Source organism: Dipodomys spectabilis, unplaced genomic scaffold (genome assembly GCF_019054845.1).
Source record: "Dipodomys spectabilis isolate Male_0828 unplaced genomic scaffold, ASM1905484v1 ptg000054l, whole genome shotgun sequence".
Lineage (NCBI taxonomy): Eukaryota > Metazoa > Chordata > Mammalia > Rodentia > Heteromyidae > Dipodomys > Dipodomys spectabilis.
The window spans coordinates 20,125,557-20,139,916 of NW_024870731.1; the positions used below are offsets into that span (position 1 = coordinate 20,125,557).

At 41.0% G+C, this 14,360-nt stretch overlaps 1 protein-coding gene across 1 annotated transcript in view; it reads right to left on the reverse strand.

Moving 5' to 3' along the window:
* The window catches only part of Dennd6a (DENN domain containing 6A), a 55,412-nt gene extending 41,323 nt beyond the window's left edge, over positions 1–14,089 (reverse strand). The window contains exons 1-3 of the mRNA XM_042680250.1: positions 13,792–14,089; positions 5,133–5,171; positions 4,994–5,036 (exon numbers count right to left, since the gene is read on the reverse strand). Coding sequence (XP_042536184.1) covers positions 4,994–5,036; positions 5,133–5,171; positions 13,792–14,028 — 319 coding nt within the window. The 5' untranslated portion in view covers positions 14,029–14,089. The remainder of the gene's footprint in view (positions 1–4,993; positions 5,037–5,132; positions 5,172–13,791) is intronic.
* Between the last annotated feature and the right edge of the window lie 271 nt (positions 14,090–14,360).

The window sequence follows — 14,360 nt, forward strand, 5'->3', positions numbered from 1 at the left end:
AAGCTTTTTTGGAGGTAATGGGGTGTTGGTCCTGGGGCCTAGGTGTTGTTACTCAATGTTTTGTTTTGTTTTCTGCTCAAAACTAGCACTCTACCACTTGAACCACAACTCCAATTCAGCTTTTTGGTGTTTTAACTGGAGATAAGTTACTCACAGACTTTCCTGCCCCAGCTAACTTTGAACTGCAATCCTCCCAGCAACATTTAAAACCTTTATAAACAACTTGATATTACTAGAATTTAGACTTGTATTTTACATTTTCTGGGTTCTATTTCATTTTTCTAATCATTCATCTAAGTTGCATTTTACAAAAGTGCTGGGTGCCAGTGGCTCACATCTATCATTCTAGCTACTCAGGAGGCTGAGAGCTGAAGATCGTGGTTCAAAGCCAGGCTAGGCAGGAAAGACTATGAGACTCTTATCTTCAATTAACCACACACAAAAAAAAAGCCAGAAGTAGAGCTATAGCTCAAGTGGTAGAGCTAGCCTTGAGCAAAAAAGCTAAGGAATGCTTGGAAAAAAAAAAAAAGCTAAGGAACAACGGCCAAGCCCTGAGTTAAAGTTCCAGGACCAGCACAAAAAGAAAAAAAAAAAAGTTAATCTATGACATACAGGACATTTAACAAACAAAATAACCCAAAGTGGCCTTTTAATAGATAATGCAAGCTTTGTAAAGTACATAACCATATTCCTATTTCCAGAGAAGAAATATTTAGAGGTCAATATTGTCTAAATGTCAAATCCACTTAGAACAAGAACTGATGTTTTTGCTCAGATTTAGCACTGTACCATGGTTTCTCTACAAATGTTAAGTTTTCTCTCTGGCCTTACATTTGCCAGCTGGTACTCTACCACTTGAGTCACACCTGAGCCCTTTTTGCTTTCCTTATTTTTTGAAGATGGTCTCATATTTATGTCCAAGGTGGTCTGGATGGTCTGGACAGCTATCATATACTTGTAGCTGGGATGACAGGCTACATACCACTACACCCAGGGTTTTATTGGCTGATATGGAATCTCATGATTTGTCCTGTCTAGCCTCCAACTCTAATTCTTCCAATCTTCACTTTCTGAGTAGCTAGGATTACAAGTGTCAGCCATTATACCCAGCTTGGACATATTTAAAATACAGTGGTTACTGTCTGTGGGTATCCAACATAATAAAAGCATCAGGAACATTTAAATCCAGATGAAAATGGTAAATAATGAGTAAAAAAAGTTTGTAATGACAAATATGCATAAGAAGGAAAGCAGGGCTGGGAAGATGGCTCAGTGGTAGAGCGCTTGCCTTGCATGCCTGAGGCCCTAGGTTCTATTCCTCAGTACCACATAAGCAAAAATGAAAAAAGCCGGAAGTGGCACTGTGGCTCAAGTGGTAGAGCACTAGCCTTGAGCTGAAGAGCTGAGGGACAGCGCTAAGGCCCAGAGTTCAGGCCCCACAACCAGGCCCCCCCCCCCAAAAAAAAGAAGGAAAGCACATTTTAATCTTAGACTGAGAAAGATAAAAATAAAAACCACTGGAATGGATTAAGAAATTAAAACCTAAAAACAAACCAAAGTGTTTTCTAAAGTCATAAGGATCTAAAGTGTGTGGGAGAGGGGGTTGTGAGATTGGCAACCATTCCACTGGAAATCTAAAACAATCTTCTTTCATTTGTATAGCTTTCACACAGTCCAAAATGTTGTTTTATTTTTTCTCATGTGTATCATGGAAACAGAATTCTGATTTATGACCCTTTCCTAAAGTGCTCTATAGTGCTTTGATTTCTTTCCACAATAATAAAAGTTATTATTTGAGGAAAAGTTAAATCTCTCCAAGTTGGCACAGTAATTTCAATGACCATTTAATGGCAGTGAAGAGAAGCAAACTGTTTGAATACTCACAACTTGTATCTATGATCTCAGACATATACAGAACTTAGTCTCTTGTTTTCAGATTAACAGTCATCTGTTAGGATGCGAAGGTGCCTGCTTTCAAGGTCTCTTGTCAATTTTACATATAAGTACCAATCTTTTTCAACCAACATTATGGGTTAAGTGTGTCATACTTGACATGATGTGCAATTTATTTTTTAAAAACACACTAAAATAACATCTGTGGGCCATTCATATCTCTAAACCATTGGAATTTTTTTATTTACATAGATTTATACTTCCAAAAAAGACTAACTATAAAGCTAAGTGTTCAAAAGGCTATAAATCACCACATAAGCAGCTGGGACTGTGGCTTAGTGGCTCAGTGCTTGCCTAGCATGCAGAAAGCCCTGGGTTAGATTCCTCAGTACCATATAAACAGAAAAGGCTGGAAGAAGTGCCATGGCTCAAGTGGTAGAGTGCTAGCCTTGAACAAAAGAGACAGGGCCCAGGCCCTGAGTTCAAGCCTCAGGTCTGGCAAAAAAAAAAAAAATTCATTTCTAAACCTTGATACTTGACATGGGACAATTTCTTCTTCTATACTCTTAGGTTCAGTAGCAGCTAAGCTCTGTGTATTAAATTGACCAAAAAAAAATTTTAATTTAAAAAAAAACTGTTCACATGCATATGATGGTTTCAGGAACAAAAAAGAACTCTCCTTAAGTAATTATACCTGGGATAAACTGGTAAATTGTTAAAATGTTAATTTTATCAAGGAGGATAACAGAGAAATGAACAGACATTGTACTCATAGGGGAATGGAATTTTGGGAGGGTAAATATATATATATATAGAGAGAGAGAGAGAGAGAAAACTAATGGAAGATAGTCATTTTAGGAAGGTTTATGCAGACTTAATGCCATCTGCATTAACATTAAGAATCTTTAATGATTCAGAATACTTCTCTTCTACCTACTCAAGGTGGGAAGACACTTTCAAAATGAGAAATTTGGGTCCTTTTGGTTGCCATCAAGTTAAAATGATCATTAGGCCTAAGAGATATATAGGGAGGCAGGGATTTTTTTTAACCTCTGATGCTCATGTAGACATGAAAAAGACAAAGTCAAGGTAGCCAGCTATGGTTTGAAAACGAACATGCTGTACAACCTACTGAGAGTATAATCAACGTCAGTTCACCCTGCAATCCATATAACTCAGCTTACCTTGAGTTCTAGAAATTAAATCCAGAAATGAAACAAGAATAGAGCCTAGATATCTCTGCCAATATTTCATTAGTAGCAAAAAAAAAAAAAAGCCTAAAAAAGATTCTAATCATTATATGTCAGATCTACTGCACTCTCAAAGGTAATATATGATTTTACTTTTTTTTCCACATATTTCACCTCCAAATGTATGGGAAAAAATTCTGAAAGATTTATACAGAATGGAGAAAAGGCCTGAAAGAAAACAAACTAGAGCATTGAGTGTTCCAAGCCAGATTACTGAAAAAAACGGACAGGACATTAGAAGTAACCACAAGAGGAAAAAAGACAGGAGTGATTCTACTTTTTAGGGTTCTAATTATGTGCAGCTTGAGAAAATCTGGTCATTCTAAGCCTAAAAAACTATTTTGTTTCATTTGTTTGTTTGGGGGGAGGTTGTTTGTTTGTTTTTTGTGAAAATACTGTACAGAGGAGTTACAATTACATGGGCAAGATAATGAGAGCGTTTCTTATCAAGCATTGTTGCCTCATCCTTTGTTTCCCCTTCCCATCCCTTCCCATCTCCCCGCTCCTCCCTACCTCCCCCAACCCCTCCAAAGTTGTAAAGTTAGTTTTTCGACATAACAACTTGTACTTCATACATCTCATTGTTGCAATGGGTCCACCTGTATCCTATTTAAACAATTTGTTTTTTCCCTTCCCCTCCACAAATTATACCAACATCAAATACAGTGAAAGCAGGGGTTATACTGTGGGAGTGTTTGTTGTTTTTTGTTCCAGTACCAGGGCTTGAATTCAGGACTTTGAAGTCTTGCTCAGCTTTTTCAATCACTACCACTTGAGCCACACCTCCAGTTCTTAAATCTATAGATGTTGCAGGTTTTCTGTCTTCTCCCTATTCCTTTTTTTTTTTTTTTTTTTGCCTGTCCTGAGGCTTGAATTCTGAGTCTGGGCACTGTCCCTGAGCTCCTTTTGTCAGAGCTAGCACACCACCACCTGAGCCATAGCACCACTTCTGGCTTTTCTGTGATTTTTTTGGGGTCTGGTCGTGGGGCCTGAACTCTGGGCCTGGGTGCTGTGCCTCAGCTCTTCAGCTCAAGGCTAGCACTCTACCACTTGAGCTACAGCGCCACTTCCCGGCTTTTTTTCTTTTTGCTTATGTGGTGCTGAGGAATCGAACCCAGGGCCTCATGCATGCAAGGCAAGCGCTTTACCACTGAGCCACCTTCCTAGTCCTTTTCTGTGATTTAATTAGAGGTAGTCTCACTGACATTCCTGTTTGGGCTGGCTTTGGACCATAATCCTCAGATCTCAACCTCCTGAGTAGTTAGGATTACAGGCATGAGCCACCAGTGCCCAATGTTCTTTGATGTTTTACTCATTACTTTAAGAGCAGAACCAGGTGACTTTGTCCAAAAAATAAATGTATTCATTATCTGACTTCTAAAACAGGAAACCCACTGTATAACACTTTAATAATAACAATAAAGTATATTTTTTAAAAGAGTTGAACCAACTAAAATCAACAACAATATGACTAGAATACATTGAACTATCACAATCACTGGTTTGTTGGGCTGAAATTGAGTTTGTGTTCTAATATGCTATCTCAACTAATTTTCTTTTCTTTTTTTTTGAGGGGGGGTCCAGTTGTGGGGCCTGAACTCTGGGCCTGGGCACTGTCCCTCAGCTCTTCAGCTCAAGGCTAGCGCTCTACAACTTGGAGCCACAGCACCACTTCCGGCTTTTTTCTTTTTTATGTGGTGCTGAGGAATCGAACCCAGGGCCTCATGCATGCAAAGCAAGCGCTCTACCACTGAGCCACCTTCCCAGCCCTCAACTAATTTTCATGTAATGAAAACAACCATCATTCTTAAGATAAAGTTCAGGAGAAACAACACATGAAAAATATTTACCTGAATTTGAATCTGGAAAAGACAGATAGCAAATGTTGGTTTTCTGAAAAAGAAAACAAAAGTTATTTAAGCTGATATACAACACACATGCCAAACAGAAAGTTAACAATAGAATACACATAGCAACATTTTTACTTACTTCTTTATCAGTAAGTTTGGAATGTTGAGGATAAATTACCTGTAAGAAAAGAGATAAATTGGGTTAGACTTGAACATTAGTGAGTACTGCTAAAAATTCTAACTAGCCATGATCAATAGAAATACTTCACAGCCAGGCCGGGCACTGGTGGCTCACGCCTGTAATCCTAGCTACTCAGGAGGTTGAGATCTGAGGATCGCGGTTCAAAGCCAGCCTGGGCAGGAGAGACCATGAGACTCCTATCTCCAGTAAGCCACCAGAAAATCAGAAGTGGCGCTGTAGCTCAAGTGGTAGAGCGCTCGCCTTGAGCTGAAGAGCTGAGGGACAGCGCCCAGGCCCAGAGTTCAAGCCCCAAGACCAACAAAAAAAAAAAAAAGAAAAGAAAAGAAATACTTCACAGCCAGGTACAGTGGCATGTACCTGTAATCCCAACTACTCAGAAGGTTGAGGCAGAAGGATCCCTTAAGCCTAGGAAAATCTAACCTATCAGTTTGTCTCTACTTCAAGAAATAATAATTTCAAAATTGATTCTAAGAAGTAATAAGTACCAATAATTACTAAGAGAAAAATGAAGATAGATTCCAGTGGTTCATGCCTGTAATCCTAGCTACTCAGGAAGCTGAGATCCAAGGGATTACAATTCAAAATCAGCCAGAACAGTAAAGTTCAAGAGACTCTGTGTCCAAAATAACCAGCAAAAACGCTGGTCTGGGGACAAGGCTCAAGTGGTTGAAAGTCAACTGAGCAAGCAGGAAACCCTGAGTTCAAACCCTGGCACCAGCGAGAAGAAAGGGGAGAGGAGGGGAATAGAATTAAAATGAAAAAGAATTCATTGTAGTTTTCATATTCCACCATAAAGCCTATTATAATTTCTTCCATTCTTTTACATCTGTGGTGGAGAACATCAAGCTGGAAAGTTATATAAGGTCCTGGAAATCATTTGTTATGCGATGGGACATAGAAAGTTATATAAGGTCCTGGAAATCATTTGTTATGCGATGGGACATATATATGCTTCTTGTGGCTGCCTGAAGCCCATCGGCCAATATTCATAATTTTGTATGGCCCACAAATAATGTTATAAATATAGAAATGGTCCTTGGTTCCCCACCCCTGTTTAACTAATGATTATGTATTTTTTTTCCTAGGCAGTTTGGCTTCTTTTCTTTCTTTTTTTTTTTTTTTTTTGCCGGTCATGGGGCCTGAACAATGGGCAAGGGCACTGTTCCTCAGCTCTTCAGCTCAAGGCTAGCACTCTCCCAGTTAAGCCACAGCACCACTTCCGGCTTTTTCTGCTTATGTGGTGCTGAGGAATTGAACCCAGGGCCTCATGTATGCAAGGCAAGCACTCTACCACTGAGCCACCTTCCCATCCCCTTTCTTAGGTTATTTTCCTAGACCACATACCACCTTCTAAGGGAAACAGCTGCTTCCAAGCCACTGGAAAAGAAGCAGGACTAGGCTAAAGTAGCTATTAGCCAATACCAAACTAAGGCCATCCACCTTAAGACCAACCAACTGTCGTGTTATAACCATCCTGATCTTCTTAGTAGATGAACAATAAATTTATCCAGGTGACCAAAAGATAGTCTCAACACTTCTTGATTACATATGCTGATGTACATGCAGAAGACATCTTTTTACATTGACAATAATGCCTCTTCTACATGGCATCAATTGTTAAAAACTAGTCATTTTCAAACAAGATACAGGGGTATGATGCTAAGGGTCTGTGGAGGCTAAGAATTAGGCCCACAATACATAGTCACAATTTAGTCTTTCCTCTAAAAAGGCACTATAACCCAGAAGTCTACAAACTTCAATTCCCAGTAAATAGCTTGAAGTTCATTTTTAACTTTCAAATGGAAAAAGTGAAATCAAATCTATTGACATCTTACTTTACGATTTCTTACTGTTATTACTTAGAAAATCCTTCTTTAATCTGGTATCAATTAAATCTATGTCTAAATCAGGATAAACAATTCATATTTAAAATTTTAATAGTGGGCTGGAGTATATCTTAGTGGTAGAACTTGTGTAACATGCTTGAGACCCTGAGTTCAATCTCTGACACCACATAAACAAAGAACAACAACAACAACAAAAAGCCCTTAATATACTTAGTAGGGGTTACTTACTTCCTACTCTTTATAAACTCCTGTTACTTTTAATCTCCAACTACTTAAATACTTAACTATTCAACTATTTTTTTCAAAGTAAGATATTCCTGACAGTATCTCATTAAACCAGCCTAACACATTATGCTTAGCCATTCCTAATGTAAATAACTTCTAAAAGGAAAAGACTCTGTCATAACCCACTCAGACCTACTCAGGAGGCCAGCCCAGACAAGATCTCAATCAATAAGCCAGGAGAGGTAGTACAAGCCTGTGATCCCAGGTAAGCAATATGTCAAGGATCATGGTCCAAAGCCTAACCCGAGCAAAACATGGGACCTCATCTGAAAATTAACTAAAGCTAAAAGGGCCAGGACATAGATCAAGTGGTAGAGTTCTTTGTTTAGCAAGCATGAAGCTCTGAGTTGAAAACCCAGTATTATATAATGGGCACTGGTGGCTCACACCTGTAAATCTACCTATTCGGAAGGGTGAGATGAGAACATTGCAGTTCTAAAGCCAGCCCACACAGGAAAGTCCATGAGATTCTTTATCTCCAATTAACCACCACAAAGCTAGAAGTGGAGCTTTGGCTCAAGTGGTAGAGCTTTGAGCAAAAAAACTCAGGGACAGCATTCAGACCCTAAGTTCAAGCCTCATAGGGGGAGCTGGAGATTCTTTATCTCCAATTAACCACCACAAAGCCAGAAGTGGAGCTTTGGCTCAAATGGTAGAGCTTTGAGCAAAAAAACTCAGGGACAGCATTCAGACCCTAAGTCCAAGCCTCATAGGGGGAGCTGGAGGGAAGTACTACAAAAAAGAAAAAAGGAGATAGTGAATATTACTGAAAATAGTAATATACATATGAAAATTATATATACATACGCATATTTCCACCTGCAATAAATTTAAATATTAGCATTTTACCTTTCTTTTTCTGTTATTAGTTCTCACCCCCCTATCCTAAACCCAAATCTTCAACTTGCTCCTATTCTTCTCTACTTTTGCTTTAAAGCTTATCATTAACAAGTACTCATTGGGAATTTGGGCAAAAATACATGAATAGAGTTCTATACCTTCAAACTCCTAAAAGCAGTGGCATGCAATGGAAAGCACTGGTACCAAAATGGAATTTTATGCCTAATTGGATATGTCCTCTTATAGAACCAAGGACCATGCCCCAGTTTCTGATGCCATAATATAAGTGCTTATAATGATCTAACAGCTGTCTTTCTCACAGTGTTCTTTCTATAATCATGCTCAGTACCTGTGTCATCTTTACAAGGTTGCATTTCCAGTTCTTCTGTAGCTCTTCACTAATACTGGCTGAGCTCCCTCCTTCCCAGACTTTGACTCACTCCTTTAGCAACAGCTGGGAATGTGGCTCAGTGGTAGAGTGCTTGCCTAGCATGCATGAAGTCCTGGGTTCAATTCCTCAGTACAACATGAACAGAAAAAGCAGAAGTAGCACTGTAGCTCAAGTGGTAGAGTGCTAGCCTTGAACAAAAGAAGTTCAAGAAGAGTGTCCAGGCCCTAAGTTCAAGCCCCAGGACTGACAAAAAACATCCTTTAGCAACTTCCTTATTGTGGTCCACAATTCCCGATATAGTCCTGCTTCTCCTTATTTCTTCAGGCTCACCTTGTCCCACACATTTCCTAGCCTACAAGTCTACTAAGAATACAAATGGCTTCACTGGTAAGTGTGGGCATCGCTTTTCCCCAGCTAATATCTCCCAAGCAGATATATAACTTCCATGCTTGACTGTTGGTCTCTCCCTTTCTTCTCTTTCTTTACACACTTAAACACACACACACATACACACACCCCTAAATATGGTCCCATGTTACTTCCTTTTTTTTCCTTAAAGTGGTAGAAATTGAACCCAGGGCTTAACATACACAAGGCAAATATTCTCCCACTATGTAAGGCTAGCTACACAAAGTTAGTGCTCTACCTCTTGAACCACAGCTCCACTTCAGGATTTTATTTTTTGGTGATTAACTGGAGATAAGAGTCTCATGGAGCCGGGCGCTGGTGGCTTACGCCTGTAATCCTAGCTACTCAGGAGGCTGAGATCTGAGGATCACGGTTCAAAGCCAGCCCGGGCAGGAGAGACCGTGAGACTCCTATCTCCAATAAACCACCAGAAAACCGGAAGTGGCGCTGTAGCTCAAGTGGTAGAGCGCTCGCCTTGAGCTGAAGAGCTGAGAGACAGCGCCCAGGCCCAGAGTTCAAGCCCCACGACCGACAAAAAAAAAAAAAAAAAAAAAAATATATATATATATATATATATAATACCTTTAAGTCTTTAATGATCTGCCAATTTATGAAAGTTTATCAATAAAAGCATGCCCCTCTAGTAATATGGTCCTGCTGCTCAGTTCATTCTTTGGAAGTATCCCCTCCTCCTATAGCAAAAGTGAGCCTGATGGCCACTTCTTACTGAAACACTTTTTCCTGACCACAGCTGACTGAACGAAAGAGGGCACTGACCTCTGCTAAGTGTGTGCATTAACCTTTGGCCTGGTTGCAGAAGAAAACACTAGTTTGGCTAAAATTAGTACCAAGGTAACTTGAAGTCAAACACAAGTAATAGAGGAACACAAACTGAGACTCTTGCAGACTCTGGCCTCAGCATGAAGAATGGAATCCACACACAAAAAGCAGTAGAGACAAAAGACCGTATATCACTAGAAACAAGGCAAAAATAAATAAATAAAAATCCTAGGGCTTTAAAAATCCATAGCAGTTATTCCTTATTTCCTGCACTTGGGTTCCAAGTTAGTAGTTAGATTCCTCATATTATTCCTTTTTTTAATGCATTAGAGAAGATATTATCAAAAATGCCCGTTATTAATTGAAGTTGCCTCTTAGCAAAGAATTATAGATTTTAGTGTTGATAATTTTTATTTTTGGCCAAGTTTCCAACAATAAGCCTGGTATTCTCCCCCAAGAAAATAAGTTGGAGAAATGAGGTAATTCTGGATTCAGGTAATTATTGCTTTACTATATAATCAGGTTTCAAACTTAGAAATGACCAAAATTACAATTTCAAGCCTTGTTTCAAAAGAAAACCAGATTCATGTTGATACTTCTAAAGCCACCTCTGGGGAAAAAAGGTAGTCAAATTCCCTATAGTTAAAATACCTTTTTTCTCTTCTAATATTTCTTTAATGCCTCCTTCACTTAGAACAGGGCCCTTACAGGCATTTAATGCCAGGTGAATCATTCCACTACATTCACACAGGTTTATCAAGAGTTGGAACCGCTCCCATTCAGGCCCTGGTGTTTGAATCAAGAGTAAAAGTCATTCTCTTCAATGATGCGACTAAAAAGGGCAACCTTACCTCCAAAAAACCAAAGAAGCAGAAGTCAGTTTGCAGGGAGCCTGAAGCATGAACAAGACCCACAAAGTAAGACCAAAACTGGTTCTGAGCTCTAGCCATTTTCTGAAGCAACAATGGGTGTGTGTTTTAACAGCCTTCAATACCTTTACGTCCTTACCCCAAGATCCCCTTTTCTGCTTGAGCCAGCTTAGTTTCTGCTGTTTACAACCAGTACACACAGGTCCGACTTTAGCCAGATTAGCCATTAAGGGTTTCACATCAGTTTTTTTTTTTATTATTATTATTACAAAAGGATGAAAGATCCTTCCACTAAAAACAAAAGGCTCGACTTCACAAAGGAAAACTCAGGGACCCTCTTCACTAACAATGAGGATTCCTAGAAAAATCAACACAACCAAAACACAGATTTTAATACATCTGTCTCTCAGGCACTCTTCCAAATGCTTTCCCAATACTGACTTAACAAATCCTTACATGCATGTCATGATAAAGGCACTGTTATAAAGAGGAGAAAGATAACTTGCCCAAAGGCTTATGAAGTCCAAGAACCTACATTCACTTAAGTAATAGTTTATGAAGCTAGGACTCTACCACTTGGGCCACACTTCGAGTTCTACTTTTTGCTGGTTAACTGGAGATGGAGTGAGTGAACTTTTCTACTCAGGATATCCACAATCTCAGCTGTCCAGATCTCAGCCCCCTGCATCACCAGTATCTGTCTTGGTGTATGCATTTTTAAGAAATATGCAAATACTGTTATGGCAGAAAAGCTGCTTCAATAGTTCTTAAACCTTAGATTCAATGATTACCTTTTTGCTAACACCAGTGGGTTCAGAATATTACTGCCCAAATTTAATTTAATCTATACCTATTCTGTAATTAATCTTCCTTTTGAGCACCTTTGGTTGTTGGTTCTAGGATGTAGAGATGGAGGTACCATGTTACTTCTTCAATACAAGCCTACATTTCTGGCTGCATTCCAACCACCCCTCCTGTCCATTTGAACTTATATATGGCCTCAAAGTAAGTGAATTTTCAACTATCTTCTTGTATTAACATATCAATTAATTTTCACTTTAAAAGGGATAAGGCAAATATACATATTTTTCTCTCTGAAATTTCACTGCTTTACATTTCATCTAATGTGCTGATCTTTCTTTGGGCCCTTCATTAAGGAATCTAAAGTCAGTAATCCTTAATTTAGAAATAATGGCCTATCAATTAATCCAAGCAGTCCCTAGAAACACATACAGAAATTTGTCTTAGTAAGCCTTTTTCTAGTAAACAGTTCATGGTTGTTTATTTGTAGAGGTTCAAGAAGCAAAGAAAAGGTTAAGAACTATGTGCCCAAATGAAGTGGTCTATGAGGAATGAAACTGAAATGAAATCCTTTAATGATTCACACTTTTGCAGCTCTTCAACTATGTTAAACATTCTGTTTATTTGGTCAAAAACAAGACAACACTCATATTACAAAACTGATTCAATTGAGGAGACTCCCTCCTTTAGCTATTTAAAAGTTCAACAACTACTACAAGCCAATACTATAGTTTTCTAGTTAAATTCTATTTTGTTGTAGATATAACTTTCAGTAATTGTACCAATGTTTTCTTCAAAGTCTTTGGGAATTGCTGTTCTTACCTTTCTAATATAAAGAATTGCTCATGATTCACTCTTTCTATCAACAAGTATTTACTGAATGTCACTAGGCATCAGACACTGTATTTAATTCTATGAACTACTGAGATTAAGCCTTGGTTTTCCACTGAACTCTTGTCTCAATTTCCAAATGCAGATTAGAGCATATGTTTACAGTTGCGCTTCATTAACTAGCATGTTACCTAGATCTTAGTGGAAACTCAAATATTTACTGAACTGGTAAAGACAGAAAAGAGAAGAGGATGGGAGGAAAAAGGTGGGAAAGAGGGGGGAAAGATGAGAGAAGCAAGGTTAGCAAGAAGCAGTAGCTTCTTGCTTGCTTTCCTTCCTTTCCTTCTTTCTTGCTCGCTCTCTCTCTCTCTCTCTCTCTCTCTCTTTCTCTGTCAGTCCTAGGGTTTGAACTCAGGGCCTGGGGACTGTCCCTGAGCTTCTTTTCCCTCAAGGTTAGCACTTTACCACTAGAGCCACAGCACCACTTCTGGCTTTTTCTGTGTATGTGGTACTGAGGAATCGAACCCAGGAAGAGCAGTAGCTTTCTAGTCAACTTCCCCTACCAATTTTCTTAGTCAACTTAGGCCACCAAAGTCAAAATGAGATTAAAATTTGTCATTATCACCAAAAGAACAAAAACCAAAATATACTTCTAAATATACATCCTTCTGACAATGCTTTTCTTGGCTACATAAAGACAATCTCGTATTACAAAAAGGACTCTAAACAATGTCAAAAATGAGTAAGACTGGAAGGCTTTTTTTTTAATATAAGATGCCATAAAGATGGGAAATTTGACAGATTAACGAGCAAACAATTTTCCCTAGCTTCATCTTGACAGTAGCTTTCAGGCCTACTGTTTTAGAGGCAGTCTTAAGAAATAATAGAGGATAGCCATACAGCATGGGTCTGGCATTCTTGAAACTCTAGATTGGATCCCTAACACGGAAGGGCTGTGAGGCAGCGTGCGTGCACACATCACACACACACAAATGGGGAACAAAAAAAAAAAGGAAAAGTAGAAAATGCATGCTGAGACTAGCATTTCGGCTCATACTGAGTGCGAAGCTCTAAGTTACTGCAATCACCAAAACAAGCTACAGGCCTACCACACTTGGCTGTGTAAATGTGGCTATTGCACATCACCAGATGCCAGGGGTGTTGTTCCATTCTTGAAAAGCTCCCCCCCCCCCCCCACACACACACATCCTGCTGCAGGCGCTCCCGGGTGCTGCTGATCCTTGTTGGTTATTTCTGGGACGCTGGCTTTCTTTCTTTCTTTTTTTTTTAAAGACGAACATCAAGGAGAATTCAGGAGGGGCCTAAAGAGAACTTTTCACCCCTAGCCGCAGCCCAAGATCCTCCCACGGCCCGGGTGGAGGGACCTCCGGCCCGGCCAACCCGCGGAGGGGGCTGGCGGCCACGCCCGGATGCGCAGCCGCCGGGGTCCAGGCTCGCCCGCCCGCCCGCCCGCCCGCCGCGGCTCGACCGGAGCCGCCCGGCGCGGGGGCGAAGCGCGGAGACCGGGTGCGGCCGGGCCTCACCTCCACCGCCTGGCCCAGCTCCAGGTCGAAGCCCACCACACACACGCAGTGCAACCAGGCCGAGAAACTGTCCCAGCGCAGCAGGCCCCGGCCGCGGCCGTCGTCCTCTTCATCGTCCTCCAGGGCAGCTCCCGCCGCCTCCAGGGCCGCCGCCTCGCGCCCCTCGGCCGCCACCACAGCCTCATCCAACGGCCCGCGGGAACCGGGCCCTAAGCCCGCCGGGCCCAGCAGAGCCATCCGCCACCCACTTGCCGCTCGTGCCGCCTCCGATGCGGACCGCGCCGCAGAGCGCGCTCGCAGCCCCAACCCCCCCACCCCCGCGCACGCGCACCACACGCTGCCGCAGCCGCTGGGGACCCACTTGGCCGGGGCGGGGCATCCGACCACGTGACCCTGGGAGTCTGGCTGAAAGCAAGTCCCTTCCTTTCCCTTCCCACTGGGGCCTGGACACCGGGATGCCACCCAGTCGCTGGTCGCGGACTGTCCAGCCGGCCCGGGCCTCCCTCTCCGAAAGCACTTTCAGGTAGAAACGGTGGCTTCTACCCACTTTCGCATTCCAGATCCAGGCG